Below are 16,528 nucleotides of genomic sequence, written 5' to 3'. Positions count from 1 at the left end.
ACGACCATGCATGCAGATATATACACACGTGAGGCTCGCTCTTGCATTAATTTACGATTGCAACAGGTAATTAACGCACGGGTACAATATGCATATTTCCATTAACAAGTTGCAAGGTCGCTATCCTAGCTCTAGCTGGTCCCTTGATTGGCACATATGTATATGATTTTTTTTATTATTTTTGAACATTTTTATTTTAAATTTTAAACTAAACTCTTGCATAATTTATTTTCTTATCTAAAACTTTTAGCCAAGCCACCTTATTTGACGTGGCCAAATAACACCGTTATGGCCGTGTTCCACAATACCGGTTACTAACATATATTCCCTTTTTTTTCTATATGCGTACTTCCCAAACTGCTGGACAGTATTTTTAAATAAATTATATATGAAAATTATTTTAAAAATTTAGATTAATCTATTTTTCTATTTTTATAGTTAATAATTAATTAATCGTATACGTTTTAACCCTTAGTACCTATGTACCTCTAATATCTTTCATAATATATCTTTCGCCATTTCACCGTGAGCCGTTGGATCTGTGCCATTCTAGAAATAAAACATTGTAAAGACCTCATTAGTATTATTTAGTACAATAAGGATTTCTATATTTATTTTCGTACTGGGGCTCTAAAAAGAATCAGTATGATGTTTAACATCACCAGACTTTTTTTACAGACAAGATGTGGCTTGAAAAAAGAGTGGCTAATCACAATTGCAGTAGCAACTAAACAACTAGTGCTTCACTATGAAATATAAGAAAAGTGATGTTTATGGCTGATATATAAGGTGAGAGAGATATGGCAAAGTTGTGGTTGAAGAAAAATCAACATCAAAATCGATTGGATGGACCATATATAGTGTTTACTGAACTTTCTCCAGCTTATTTTATTTCACGTCTATATATGACTTCTCGATCTATGTTTAATTATTTAACTTATTTGAATATTTTGTGTTGATATGTAAAATTACGTACAAGAGTGATGTTTAAACTATTTTTAATGACAAAAGGTTCTACAAAATAATATCATAAATATGCATGGTGGGCTCCACAATTACGCAGGCAGGCAGGCAGGCAGGCAGCTGTATTATATATGCATGCAGATGCAGATGCAGCTCTCCCGTGCCGTGCCACTAAAACAAATCAAATCAAATCAAATCAAGAAGCTTGAGCTAGCTAGAGGGAGGGAGGAGGAGGAGGAGGTGATCGAGGCATGGGCAGCGCCGGCGTGGAGGAGGATGCGGCGGCGGCGGCGTTCCTGGAGCGGTGCTCGGCGTCGGGGGACGTGGCCTACGGCGAGCTGAAGCAGCTGCTGGGGCGGCTGCAGGAGCCCTCCACTCGGCCCGCCGCCCGCGCCTTCCTCACGGCGCTCCGCCCTTTCTGCTCCGCCGCCGACTCCCTCTCCCGCTACGGCTTCCGCATCCACGACCTCTTCCTCCTCGACTGCGCCGCCGTCCTGCAGCCTCTCACTCTCAACGACGACGACGACCGCCGATTCATCTCAGCCTCAGGTATATATATCTACTCATCCATCGATTACGCCTGCTGCATGCCTGCCTATTTTCTCGGAATGGATTACGTACTCTGATCGATCGAGCAAGAAACCAATTTATATAGAGTATATATATAATTTCTTCATTGCATCGCTAGCTAGGCTAGCTGCTACGTACTGATCCATGGATCGATCAGAACTTAACCGTGAGTCATACTAATTAGCCGGCCGGAGTACTGTGTTCATCGATCCATCTCCTCCTCTCATTATATATATTAATTTCTTCTTCGTCGTCGTCTCATCACCAGAAGAAAGAAAGAAATAAAACAAGTAAAACGGTCGGTGTCGATCACCTGTATACATCGTCTGAAAAGTATGAATAATGCAGCAGAGCGACGGCGACGCCCGACCAATCGCAGCCAAGCAACTTGAGAAAATTAACAATAACGTCGTCTATGCACTCCAAAATGACTGCAGGCCGGGAAGGCATGGATATAATATATCCATAACAAATACTCCAATAATAACACTGCCTCAGTCAAATTAAGGTGGTGTTTAGATTGAGAAAATTTTTGGGAGAAGTGTCACGTCAAATGTTTGATTGGATGTCGGAAATGGTTTTAGGTCACAAATAAAAAAACGAATTTCACGGCTGGCCTAGAAACCACGAGACGAATCTTTTGAGCCTAATTAATCCGTCGTTAGTACATGTTGGTTACTGTAGCACTTATGGTTAATCATGGGCTAATTAGACTCAAAAGATTCGTCTCAAGATTTCTTTCATAACTGTGTAATTAGTTTTTTGGTTTATCTATGTTTAGTGCTTTATTTAGATATTCAAAAATTCGATGTGATGTTTTTAGAAAAATATTTTAGGAACTAAACAAGGCCTAAAGCTGTGCATATTATCTATCTATCTAAAGCTGTGCATATTATCTATCTATCTAGTAGATCGATCGACATGACAATGCAATTACCCCCTCCTCCCTCTCCCTCTGTCCGTGCAAAAGGTAACCTTTTGATTTCCATGTCGAGTGTTTGACCATCCGTCTTATTTAAAAAATTTTATAAAAAAATTTAGTCACACAATAAATAATATTTATGTTTTATCATGTAATAAAAACAAAAATATTAATCGTAGTTTTTTAAATAAGACGATGAGTCATGTATAAAAACCGAAAAATTGATTTGTTTTGAAATGGAGGGAGCAGTAAACCTAACAAAGTGTGGTGAGCAGGTTGGCACTCTCTGCACTGATATCTTCTCCTTCAGTTTCTACCCCTGTCCTATGGTACAACCCCTTAGTAGTATCTTTCATCTTCATTGGAGCAAAAGTCCTCCAAGATCAAATATCCCTTGAACCCATTGAAATGAGTGGTAATTAATACATGGTGAGAGTTGAGTAAAAGACAAAGAAATCTACATAGCAACAACGTAGCGTTCATGTTCAAAAAGGGAGAAAAAAATCATCAAGTTGGCATGCAACTTTCAGGATTTCACCTAACCCACAAATAAAGGCCACGGCCATGAGTTTTCTCCCTACCCCTTTATTTTGGAGAACTTTCCACCAAAAAAGGTAATACTCTCTCTAGATTTTAATATATAATGAACCTTTTGAATTGATGTTTGAACATTTATTTTGTTAAAAACACTGTACAAATATTCTTTTTAAAATATTGTGCTTAAAGTAGTTATAGGGATAAAATAAGCTACAATAAAATAAGTAATGTTTCCAATTTTTCAATAGGACAAATGACCAAACTTCATGTACAAAAGCAAAAGCGTCGTACATTAAAATATGAAGACAAATAGTAATTAAGAACAGTTTCGTAAGTATCCAAGTAAAGTAAATTTGAAGAAAAATAATAATATCATCTATATTAAATATATGACAATGTTGATTTTATTGGTTTGGTCAACTCTGGGGGGTGAATTTCCGTTAGACCGTAACAATTAATAATATATGTCAAAATTATAATATCGTAAAAGTACTATTTAGTAAAAAAAATGCATATATGAATCTACGTTTATAAACTAAATATTCTAAGAGGTACTTATAGTTGACTTAATAAAGTCTAGCAGTATTATTTTCTCTGATTATTAATATTTGATATTGTTGACTACTTAACATATTTATCACTATTTTTTTATTCAAAAAGTTTACGTAAACATGCAAAATATACGTCAGGCTCGTAGTAGCAAAACAAATCGTAATAGTATAAATCAATGGTGTAAAGAAAAAAGAGAAAAAGAGGGGGTATCATATACTGTATTTAAGTAACAAGGGAGGGCATTTTTAATAAAAAGGAAAAAAGAAAACAAAAATACTAGTATTGTCGTAACATATACAGAATCCTGATCGAGTATGTTGTCCTGCTCCTTAATAAGAATAGTATTTGTATCGGACGGGGTATATTCGTTGTATATAAAAGCGAGTCCTGCCCTGCCCGCCAATTTCTATTCTATTCTGCAGACCAACAAACCCAACCCAACCCATCGATCTATTCTATTCTATAGAGTAGAAATCCAATGGCCGCCGCCGCCGACCTGGAGCTGGAGCTGGAGTCCTTCTTGGCGACCTGCGCGGCCTCCGGCGACGCGGCCTACGCCGCCGCCAAGGCGGTGCTCGAGCGCCTCCACCACCCGCCCTCCCGCGCCGATGCCCGCCGCCTCCTCGGCGCCGTCCGCCGCCGCTTCGCTGGCCCCGCCGCCGGGGAGGAATGCTTCCGCACCTTCCACTTCCGCATCCACCACGTCCTCCTCGACGACCCCCACCTCCAAGGTACCCCTTTCCTTTCCTTCTCACTACACTACCACCCCACTCACCCCAAGATCTCGACTTCCCTTCTCCTCCCGTGGTGTGGTTGGGGAGGAGACGACCCCGCAGATTCGGCGATCTGATTGTCTGCCAACGGCATATTTACATACAAATAAAACTTTTTTATACGCGATCCAAAAGCAAATACTGAAAAAGACACTATCGTGTTATTATTGATCCCCCCCCCCCCCCCCCCCCCCCCCCCCCCCCCTTTGCGGGGAAGTAACTGCACTCATCTCACTTTGCCCATGAAAAAAACACCATGTATATTAACCCCTTTCGCAAACGGTTATACATTCGAGTGGGATCAACACTTGTCTGCAATGTTCACTATATGTGATAATGCTATACTGTTGATTCTGGCCAGATTGCTTATCACGTGTGATGCTGTTGCTTATTGTGGCCAGATTTGATCCACATGTCCCGTTTCTGGGAACAATTTGTCTAGGTAGTTGGATAATTTATGCCTTCTGTTCGGCATACTATAAAATAACGAACCCAACCACCAAACCACAATGCTGCCTGATTGTCTTTTTCTTAAAAGAATATTCTGTTGAAGGGTATCTACATTTTCTAATTTCTTCCTTGGCATAACTGCCCTGCCCGACTTATCATCAAAAGAATAAAAACATGGCATAAGCCTGGTGCCAACCATATACTTAGAAGTAATATTGGGCAGCATAATAGTGTTTAAATCAGAACAATTTTCTAGATTGCCTGGAGTATGGACCTGACAGGAATCCTCTTCTATTGTTTTCTTTTTGTTTTATGTGTGTTGCCTCAATGGTAAACCCTTCCTACTTTTTTATACCAATACATGACCCCCCCCCCCCTTCCCCGTTGTCTTGTAAGTATTTATTGTTTGGTTTCCATAACTTGACAAATTTATTATGTTTGTAGGATTCCAGCAGAGAAAGAAGCTAACAATGATGGAAATACCTAGCATTTTCATTCCTGAAGACTGGTCCTTCACTTTCTATGAGGGCCTCAATCGTCATCCAGATTCCATTTTCAGGGATAAGACAGTAGCTGAGCTGGGATGTGGCAATGGTTGGATATCCATTGCGCTTGCAGAAAAGTGGTCCCCTTCGAAGGTTGACATCTCTTTCCTGTGTACATTTTTTTAGTTCATCATTACTGATATAGAGGCAGAAGCTGCAGCGCTTATACATTAACTCAAGTCCAAATATGAGTTTTGGTAATACATTGATGTTCTAATTTTGTTTGATAAGTCTAGACACGATTATTGAAAATTTCTAAAATTTGACCAAGGCAACTGTTTTATACCTCAGAACTGTTTCAGTCTTGTTAAAAAGTTGGTGTACTGTGGTAATGAATACTCCCTTCGTATTTAATAGATGACATAGTTGGCTTTTTGGCACACGTTTGACGATTCGTCTTATTCAAATGTTCAAACGTGTGACAAAAAGTCAATGATGTTATCTATTAAAATACGGAGGTAGTAGTAAGGAAAACTAACATGTAATTTCTATTTTAAACTGAAATACCGTTTTATCTAACTAATTAGCGCCTGTTCTATGCTACCTCACTAGTTCAGCCTTTTTTTTTGTTCGCAATCCAAGCTGAGAATTGTTTGTTTCTTTTGAAGGTCTATGGACTGGATATAAACCCAAGAGCTGTCAAGATTGCATGGATAAACCTCTACTTGAATGCACTAGACGACGATGGTCTCCCAATCTATGATGGGGAGGGGAAAACATTGCTGGATAGAGTTGAATTCTACGAATCTGATCTTCTCTCTTACTGTAGGGACAACAAAATAGAACTTGACCGCATCGTTGGATGCATACCACAGGTACAGTCAACTGTTAGTTTTCCTTTTTGTGAAAATAACCATACAGAAGGAAAACTCTTACTCTCAAAATCCCCCCTTTTCAGATTCTTAACCCGAACCCAGAAGCAATGTCAAAGATCGTAACTGAAAATTCAAGTGAGGAGTTCTTGTATTCCTTGAGTAACTACTGTGCTCTTCAGGTAAACATCTGTACTTGATCAGTTGTCAGATTCTTTAACCCCAGTAGTCCATTGCTCTAGAAATACCAAGTCAGGCAAACTCACAAATTTATCGATAGAAAAATCAGTGAGTAGTGGTAAGGACATGAACTGACAATCTTTACTAATAGGGGCAAGAAGATGAAATATTGAAACTAGAAGTAGAAAAGTTTTGTGCTGTTGCAGAGCACTTGATAATAATTTATGCTGTGATGTTACAAATAATTTTACCACCTTAACATGTCTATAGCTATCTCCAGTTTGAATTTGTGTATTTGTTGTGCTTTTAATCTTACTGCATACCTTGCGGCATTCAGGGTTTTGTTGAGGACCAATTTGGCCTTGGGTTGATTGCTCGGGCAGTTGAAGAAGGGATATCAGTCATAAAACCTATGGGTATTATGATATTTAACATGGGTGGTCGACCAGGACAAGGTGTCTGTGAACGCCTATTTCGACGCCGTGGATTTTGTATCACAAAGCTCTGGCAGACAAAAATTATGCAGGTAGTGATGCTGTTATCAATTAGATGCTAATTGATCAAAAATTGTAATTTATATTGCGCAATACCTTTTTAGTAAGGACCTAGCCTTTTCATCTACTAGTTTATGCTTTTGCATTGCACTTCCATTTGTTTATCATGGTTAATCATATTACTAACTAGTTGGGTTCATTGCAGGCTGCTGACACAGATATTTCAGCTTTAGTTGAAATTGAGAAAAATAGCCGGCATCGCTTTGAGTTTTTCATGGATCTTGTTGGGGATCAGCCTGTCTGTGCACGCACAGCTTGGGCATACATGAAATCTGGTGGGCGTATTTCACATGCTTTGTCTGTGTATAGCTGTCAACTTCGCCAGCCCAACCAGGTTTATTGTGCACTCTTTATATTTCTTAAAGTACTGCAATGAAAGGAACAATGCTAATTCAGATAACTTTCAGGTGAAGAAAATATTTGAGTTTCTTAAAGATGGATTCCATGAAGTCAGCAGCTCCCTGGATTTGTCCTTTGATGATGATTCTGTTGCTGATGAAAAAATACCTTTCCTAGCATACCTAGCTAGTTTTTTGAAGGAGAATAAATACAATCCTTGTGAGCCACCAGCTGGGTGTCTAAACTTCCGGAGTCTCGTGGCTGGATTTATGAAGAGTTACCACCATATCCCGTTAACTCCCGATGTAAGACTTGGTGTCTGTTATCATTATAATTACATTCACTCACTAGAAATCAATAGATCTACCTATTTTATCATTCCTTACCTGTATATATATTTCCTGGTCCTCCAGAATGTTGTTGTTTTCCCTTCCCGCGCTGTGGCAATAGAAAATGCTCTTCGACTATTCTCACCTGCACTTGCGATTGTTGATGAACATCTGACCAGACATCTGCCAAAGCAGTGGTTAACATCTTTAGCAATTGAGGTACGCTAATTTCTCTCTTTCTATAACTGATCACGGTTCTGCATATTTCCCAACAAACAAAATAATACATAGACATGGATTTATCCCTGGAGCTTGTACACATCGTCCAGATTTTTTTTGGTGCATCTGATCTCTTCTTTAGTAGTCTCATGTCATTTTTCTTTCGCTTTTTTTCCTTTCTTTTTTTAATAAAAAAACCTTGTTCATAAGGAGCGGTGGAGAAGAAATTATGGGCAAGACTCATAAGACACCCATTCTATTATAGAATACAAGAATGTTGACGCCGTTACCTCTTTTTAAATTTCAGGGAAGAGCAGATTGTAACCGTGCCGAAGATACAGTTACCGTAATTGAGGCACCCCGCCAATCTGATCTGTTGATTGAGTTAATCAGGAAATTGAAGCCTCAGGTTGTTGTTACTGGCATGGCCCAGTTTGAGGCTATCACAAGTGCTGCTTTTGAGAACTTATTAAGTGTAACGAAAGATGTTGGTTCCCGGTTATTCATTGATATTTCAGAGCATCTGGAGTTGTCTAGTTTGCCAAGCTCCAATGGTGTATTGAAATACCTTGCTGGAAAGACCCTACCTTTCCATGCAGCTATACTGTGTGGTTTAGTGAAGAATCAGGTGCCTGTAACTATTGCAGCAGCTAATTTTAATTGACTAAACTTAATCTCCCTACTGTATTATTTTTTTGTGGCATTTGCTTTATCTTATTTTGGATAAATCCCTGCAGGTTTATTCTGATCTGGAAGTTGCTTTTGCCATTTCTGAAGATGAAGCTGTTTATAGGGCATTATCACAAACAATTGAGCTATTGGAAGGGCACACATCTCAGATCAGCCAGCACTATTACGGTTGTCTTTTCCATGAGCTGCTGGCATTTCAAATTGCGGACCGACATCCACAACAAGAGGTAAACACCCCCATCTTTTCGCTTTTGCTTATGTTTATAAGCCAAAATTTGAATTTCAACCTTAAACTTGGAGTTGATTTTGGTGTTTTCACCGAAGTTTATTTTCTAACCTGGGCTTTTAGATCACTAAGTATACGTATATAAAAGTTTTATTCACAAATTATTTTTCGATTACAAATATACCGTTTGGCTTTTTCTATGAATGACTTGCCTGTTATTCTTAACCTCATAGATCCTTATGGTGACCGTTGATATCTAGTAGTTCTTATATTTTGGACTGGTACCCCTTTGTTGGATAGCACACATTAATAATAAACAGCTAACTTTCTTAGAAGAGTTTAATGTGTTTTTTATTTGTTCTATCTTATGTCTAATTATGAGTGAAGTTGGTAAATTCCCAATGACCTAGAGACTGTTTTATGACCTTGGTTTTCCTTTTTGGTTTGTGGTCTTTTTAATTTTTCTCTTGCTCGTTTTCAGAGACAACCTGCAGAAGTGATACCTCAGAAGATGATTGGATTTTCGAATTCAGCTATGTCTACCCTAAAAGAAGCTGAATTCTTCGTTCCTGACCCCAAAGAATCTGGTGTTATTCATATGGATTTAGATCGCAGCTTCTTGCCAGTGCCTTCTGAAGTGAATGCCTCCATTTTTGAAAGTTTTGTTAGGCAGAACATAACTGAATCTGAAACCGATGTTCGCTCTAGCATTCAACAGCTGGTGAAAGATAGCTATGGTTTCCCAGAAGATCTTTGTTCTGAAATTATATATGGCAACACCTGTCTTGCACTCTTCAACAAGCTTGTTCTTTGCTGCATCCAAGACCAGGGTACCTTACTTTTCCCCTTGGGAGCTAATGGGCACTATGTCTTGGCAGCAAAGTTTGTGAATGTAAATACAGTTACTATTCCAACAAAGTTAGATTCAGGCTTCAAGATTGAACCACGGGTTCTAGCTGACACACTTGAGACAGTATCTAGGCCATGGGTTTATATTTCTGGCCCCACAATTAACCCTACTGGTTTGCTGTACAGTGACAATGATATTCAAGAGCTCCTTTCTGTTTGTGTTAAATATGGAGCTAGAGTAGTGATAGATACCTCTTTTTCTGGTCTGGAATTCCAAACTGACGGCTGGAGTCGATGGAATTTGGAAAGATGTCTTTCTGCTGTGAACTGTCCAAATCCCTCATTCTCTGTTGCTCTTCTCGGAGAGCTGTCCTTTGAACTGACTGCAGCAGGGCATGATTTTGGGTTCCTAATTTTGAATGATTCATCCTTGGTCGACACATTTCACAGTTTCCCAAGCTTGAGTCGTCCCCACAGTACGCTGAAGTACACTTTCAAAAAACTACTGGGCCTGAAGAATCAGAAGGATGAGCGCTTCTCCAATCTCATCATGGAGCAGAAGGAGACACTAAAGAGTCGTGCTGGCCACTTGATAAAGGTTAGCTTCTCATAACATTCTGAATGCTGTTTCCAGTTTAGCTTTCATTCACAGTTCTGTTCCCTTTGAAGGAAGAGCAAGGGCATATTGGCATGACTGAAAGCGAACATAGTAGCCTTAATATCCATGATAGTTGATATTCAAAAACTAGTTATGTCCATCTTGGTACATTGAAATGATCTTGCTGCAACTTAGTAGGCATATTTTGCGCAACACTGCAACTCACTACACACACCAGGCTTTCTGAGATTTCCAGCTAGGCATAACATTTTCTACATCTCCTTTGTTTTTTTTATGCAATGAACAGACACTCGAGAGCTGTGGCTGGAATGTTGCCGGCAGTCGCGGTGGCATATCGATGTTGGCGAGACCGACTGGCTACATTGGCAAAACAATCAAGGTGGAGGGGTTCGAGGGCAAGCTAGATGGCTGCAACATCAGGGAAGCCATTCTGAGGTCCACAGGGCTGTGCATAAACAGCAGCTCATGGACGGGGATACCGGATCACTGCAGGTTCAGCTTTGCTCTGGAGAGCGGCGAGTTCGAGCGTGCAGTGGGCTGCATAACTCGCTTCAACGAGTTGGTTCTGGGAAGCAAGGGTTCTGATATGAATGGTAACTAAAACGAAAGCATTGTCGTGAAAGCTGAATCCTAAAGAAATGTAGCCACCACTGTAATGCATATATTGTTACTCTTTTTATCCGTTGGTAGAGCCTGTCCGTGGCTGATTGAAGAACCCTTTTGTGCTTAGAAAAGGAATAACGGCATGGGATGCATGCACTTGTGCTGTGAATGAATGAATGATAGTATTGGCATTTGGAATCACGTAAGTCTGAAGGATCAAGGATGGATATATTGGCAATTGGCATTGGCATATACTATTTCAGCAGCAGATGCTTCTTCCGTTTTTTTTTTCTTTTTTTTAAAAAAAAATTCTGCTGCTATCTTGTGCCTGCATTTCTTCCACGGTAAGATGCTTAGATGCACCGTCATATATAACAATATCGAATTCTGCCCTCCATCCGCTGTAAAATATAAAAATTTCTACTTTATATGTTTTTCAAAATACACCTAGACGTAGGGGTGTTCTGGTGTATTTTGGAAAACATGTAACATAAATCCTTACATTTTCTAAAAGAGTAGGTATATGGTAATGGTAGTGTCATTTTTTCTCGTCAAAAAAACACGAAATATCTCGACCTGAATGTATTTAGAGCAGTTCAAGTTTGGTGCTTTGTAGAGTAGCAGGGGCCGTTCAAATTGTTGGCAAAATGAATTAAACCAAAATCAAAATTTGGCACTCCAAATGTTAATAAGTTGACGACATTGCCAAATTTTGGAAGAGCAAGATTATTTTGGTTGTGTTTAGTTTGTTGCCCATATTGTATCCTAACAAAATTTGGCATCATTAGCTCCTAATGACTGTCAACCCAAAATTTAGAAGAGTGCCGTAGCTGTTGCCAAATACTTTAGGCACCTTGGAACGTTTGTTAATAAACTGAATGCATCCATATTTTGTGGTTTATCGATCAAATGGTATGGTTTAAACTGGCATCAGTGAGCTTCTCCTATTATGATTGTTTGGAAAATAATTGTCCCGTCCTATAGTATAAGACTTTTTGTTATATAATAAATCTATATATATATATATATATATATATATATATGATTAATAATTTTTTTCACAACAGTAGTACTAACTACGAAGTCATCTCCTATTGTGATTCGTGAGTCGTGACGGGTGACTCATTTTTTTTCTTCTTCGAGGCTACGCGTTTTTTTTTCTTTGGCCCCGTTTAGTTTCCAAAAATTTTCGCCCAAAAACATCACATCAAATCTTTGGACATCTAAACATAATAAATCGAAAAATTAATTGCATAATTATGTGAAAAATCGTGAGACGAATCTTTTGAGCCTAATTAGTACATGATTAGCCATAAGTGCTACAGTAACATACATGCGTTAATGACGGGTTAATTAGGCTCAAAAGATTCGTCTCGCGGTTTCCATGCCAACTGTAAAATTCGTTTTTTTATTCTTGTCCGAAAATCTCTTCCGACATCCGATCAAACGTCTAATATGACATGTAAAAATTTTCGCTTCACCGACTAAACACCCCCTTGATCTGTGATTTGTGAGACGCGTTTTTTTGCTTCTTTATGAAGAAAGGCTACGGAATACTCATAGATTGGTTGGAAGGAAGAGGAAGCAGTAGCAAGCGGAAGCGATTTCAAACCCAAAAAATGGATATGGCGGCGGATGGCGTGGCGAGGCAAGCGGAGCTCCGGCGGATCGAGGGCAACGCCTGCTTCAACAAGGCTCGCATCGGCGCCGCCATCGACTGCTACACCGAGGCAACCTCCCCCTCCTTTCTCCTCTCTAGCAGTTTTACTGGGTCGGGATGTTCTTCAATCTCTCTCTCTCTCCGGACCAATCATTTTTTGATTCACTCCTTCTCGATCGCCTCAGGCCATCGCTCTTCGCCCCGACGTCGCCGTCTACTGGCTCAACCGGGGCCTCTGCCATTTCAAGCGCAAGTATTTCTCATCCCCTCCCTCCCTCGCCATCATCTCCTCTTTCTGGGAAGATGAAATCTTTTCACTTTCTTAATTTAATTTCATGTTAAATGTACAGGGATTGGCCCAAGGTGGAAGAGGATAGCAGGAAAGCTCTTGCGCTTGATGCCACTCTCGTCAAGGTATCATCATGCCAATGTCCCCTTGTTGTTCATGCAGAAATCAAGTCATGTTTTTTCTTCTTTTTTTTCTTTTCTTTTTTTTGGGTTAGGGGCGCTCACATTCCTATTTCTTGCGGTTGCCTGGTCTAGGGTCACTATTTACTCGGATGTGCGCTGCTTGAGAAGGAACAATGTGCTCTTGCTATCAAGGAATTCGACAGGGTTTGTTCTAGGCTCATCTCATCTTATATGTATTCTGCATCGACTGTTCAGACACCTTCTGAAAAACACCTCTCAGCAATCTGCACTGACTAAATCGTTGTGGCATCATATTTCTTTGTTACCTCTATTATTCAATTATTCCCATTCCTTTGAGATTTCCAAGAGCTGGATTTAATTCTTCTCATAGATATGGCAGTACCGTTTGATGACTCGCCTCAGTCAAATTCATGCTGCGCGTCTATCCTAACAATACAAGGAAACAGTGAAGTAAAAAACTAACCCTGTGTCCACCTTATTGCTCTTTTTGAGAAATATGGTGGCATAAACATGCGATGACTGATGACCTATAAAATGGCTCAGTGCCTCTTCCAGAGTTCTGCGCTAATTTATGGATTGAATCATCCTACTCCCTTTGATTCCAATTCAATTTGGTTTAGATTTGTGCTCAAGAATTGAAAAATATATGTTAGGGTTATATGACCTTGTTTCCCTTCATTTATGCTACACTGGAAAAGATGAGCCATTTATTTGTGGGAGAGAACGTTTATTTGGCTAGGGCAAACATAGAAGAATAAAAATGAAAAAGTACCTACAAGTTCCAAAATGCCTTGCACTCACGGAAGACTTTTTTTTTAGAACACAGTACAACGCAGACGCTCACAACGCACGCACACTCCTCCCCTAAGAACGCACGCAAACCCTACCCCTATGAGCACCTCCGAAGACCACCGCCGGCAAACTCTAGAATAACGAAGTCACCACAGGCACCTCGCTGAGGTGCCCTGTCATCTCCCACTCTCCCCCCCTGAGAACGCATGCAAACCCTACCCCTATGAGCACCTCCGAAGACCGCCGCCGGCAAACTCTAGAATAACGAAGTCACCACAGGCACCTCGCTGAGGTGCCCTGTCATCTCCCACTGAAAGCACAAAGCCGTTAGAATTATGCGAATACAGAACTTCAAGTGCTACTAAGGCCTTTGTAACCACTAGGCTACATGCCCGTTCGCATTCACGGAAGACTTGAAAAGGCAAAAACTACTTATATTTTGAATCTGAGGGAGTACTTACTAATTGCATGCTAATGTTGTGTCTTCATGACCGTACACACTTATCTATTTATCACTAGTGAACTCAGCAATATTTTGTTTTACATTCATGTTTACATGGGATGTTGTTGTCCTGCCATGCTATCGCTAAGATCTTGCCTATTTTACTATTAAAACAGGCTTTGGATCTTCTGAGGTCTTCAAATTTGAAGGACAAAATGGTGGAGGACATTTGGCAGGTTCTTGCTAAGGCAAAATACATAGATTGGGAAATACACTCGACTGAGAGAGTTTGGAAGATGCAAAGTTTAAAGTACGTTATATGGGAAATAATTACAATAATAATGTTTCCATCATTGTTTTGCAGATTAAGTGAACTATGATTCTTTGGCATTGCAGGCCAATGGCCAGTTGCTAACAACTTCAGCACTCCCTATAGTGCATAATATTTAGCAAACTTTCTAACACCTCTATTTCACATGGACATTTAGGGAAGCATGTGAAAATGCTCTCCAGGAGCATCACTTTCTTAGCGGCACACTTGTGGGAGATGGGGCAACCAGTGAGTACTCAGACCAACTGAAATTGTTATCAGAAGTCTTCACCAAAGCTACCATTGACGATACACCAACAGATGTAAAAACAGTATCTTTGCCTCTCTGTGTTTAATTTCTTTGTGTTAGCATTTCTTTTCTACTCTGTGACCTTAGGCTGTTGCCACCCTGAAAATCTAGGTGCCTGACTACCTTTGCTGCCAAATAACCTTTGAGATTTTTAGAGATCCAGTGATCACACCCAGTGGTATAACGTATGAGAAGTCCATACTTCTGGAACATCTTCGCAAGGTACTTCTTCCATGCTAATTTGGTATCTGTTTTTAGAAGGTTTTTGATTTTGGATATCTTTTTTTCTGCTGTAGCTAGTATTTCACTAAAAGGCTCATGTCTTAGTTGGCTACCTCAACAAATAATGTTGCTCCAACAGATCAAATACTTGATTGTATAAATATATAAATAAAATCAAAATCGAACTAGTGGAGTATGGAGTTAGTACATTGCTACAATATTTAAACATGAGACTGGCGTAGTTCGTATCTTCCGTAGATTATGTGTCGATGATCTAATGTAAGCACCTGCTTGCCTGTAATTGCTACCATACACTAGTAGGATCTACACTTGAACTGTAATTTTACATTGAGTTAGATGAGAATAGTATACTCATTGCAATCTTCCTTTCTTTCAGGTGGGCAATTTCGACCCAGTGACACGAGAGCCTCTGAAAGAGCATCAGTTGGTTCCTAACCTAGCCATCAAGGCGGCAGTTCAAGCTTACCTCAAGGATCACAGTTGGGCCTACAAGTTGAACTGATGATACTGCTCCCTAGCTGCATAGTGCTAACAATAGGTGTTGGTAAATTATTGGGTTGTCAAGGGGGAATTCTTCTTTACTTTTCTGATGTTCGTAAGTTCGTTAGTGCCCTCATGGAACTGAGTGGTTCTGGGCAACTGTTAACGAACATTGGCAGGTGTACATAAACATCACAGATTCACAGCTGTAGCTCTTTATCATGTTGACAAGTGTTCCTTCTACTATACCATGGGGATGATGTATGTCTAGTAACTTTCAGCGCCAAAATGGCAATTGTCAATGACAATCATTCCTTTTGCTGCATTTCACCATTGCAGCAGCATGCAAATTTAATATCTCTACTGGGTTGCTATATTTTGGAACGTGTGTAGTAGTACATATTTATAAGTAGATAGAATTAGACAGTTTGGCATTACACTTTTTTCTAAAACTTGCTGCTCTCTCTGTACCATATTGCAATGTGGTTTAGTTGTAAGAGCAAGTTCAATAGTATAGCTAGCTATTGGCTCTAAATTAGCTATAGTGAATCTAATAGTCAATTCATATAATAGTTATCTACAAAGCCTTAATACATGGTCCTACATATCATACACACATTGCTTCTTAGCTGTGCTGCAGCTGGCTATAAATTAGTAGTCCGTCACTCTTCTCTCTCCTCTCTTACCTCTAAAATATATTTATAGTTGGCTTATAGTCTGTTATTGTACCTGCTCTAAGTCCAAGTTTTTAAACTGCGATCAAGTCCACAAGAAACTAGTTAACATCTACTATACTTAGAGCCCTTTCTGTTGGTAATAAAAATATAATATCAAGATATTTGATACAGTGAATTTTAATGATACTTTATTTAATGTTGTACTTAGAGCCCTTTCTGTTGGTAATAAAAATAATAATTTATTGTTAAAATTTTTATATTTGCGTTATTAGCGATTTTTAAACAAATGTTGATAAAATTATTATAGAAACGAAAAAAAAAATCAAAATTAAGTTTTAAAATTCAATGTTTGGTAGCGACAAATACTTCGCAGGACCCTTGAGTCCTGGATCAAGACTAAAGAAGTTTGATTTAAAAGCTAAGCTATATAACGATGCATGCTTAAAACTT

At 39.4% G+C, this 16,528-nt stretch overlaps 2 protein-coding genes across 3 annotated transcripts; both read left to right on the top strand.

The window, feature by feature from the left end:
* The first annotated feature begins 1,188 nt into the window (after positions 1-1,188).
* Positions 1,189-10,970, top strand: LOC102710302 (methionine S-methyltransferase). 2 transcript variants are annotated; one of them, XM_040523887.1, is made up of 12 exons: positions 1,189-1,512; positions 5,212-5,405; positions 5,921-6,127; positions 6,211-6,306; positions 6,642-6,830; positions 7,004-7,192; positions 7,266-7,502; positions 7,611-7,745; positions 8,053-8,373; positions 8,483-8,662; positions 9,143-10,108; positions 10,416-10,970. In XM_040523887.1, the coding sequence occupies exons 1-12, from the start codon at positions 1,215-1,217 to the stop codon at positions 10,728-10,730; spliced, it is 3,327 nt and encodes a 1,108-aa protein (XP_040379821.1). In that variant the 5' UTR covers positions 1,189-1,214; the 3' UTR covers positions 10,731-10,970. The 2 variants fall into 2 exon arrangements, with proteins under 2 accessions (XP_040379821.1, XP_006653945.2); XM_006653882.3 differs by lacking the exon at positions 1,189-1,512 and adding an exon at positions 3,881-4,275.
* Positions 10,971-12,308: 1,338 nt separating this feature from the next.
* LOC102707216 (E3 ubiquitin-protein ligase CHIP-like) lies at positions 12,309-15,767 on the top strand. The gene is made up of 8 exons (XM_006654834.2): positions 12,309-12,462; positions 12,578-12,645; positions 12,743-12,806; positions 12,936-13,007; positions 14,235-14,368; positions 14,547-14,691; positions 14,790-14,900; positions 15,298-15,767. Exons 1-8 carry the CDS (start codon positions 12,352-12,354, stop codon positions 15,421-15,423), a joined length of 831 nt encoding a protein of 276 aa, XP_006654897.2. The 5' UTR covers positions 12,309-12,351; the 3' UTR covers positions 15,424-15,767.
* Positions 15,768-16,528: the final 761 nt, after the last annotated feature.

Source organism: Oryza brachyantha, chromosome 5, assembly GCF_000231095.2.
Source record: "Oryza brachyantha chromosome 5, ObraRS2, whole genome shotgun sequence".
Lineage (NCBI taxonomy): Eukaryota > Viridiplantae > Streptophyta > Magnoliopsida > Poales > Poaceae > Oryza > Oryza brachyantha.
The sequence above is the reverse complement of the archived record's forward strand: the minus strand, read 5'-3'. Positions and strand labels throughout refer to the sequence as shown.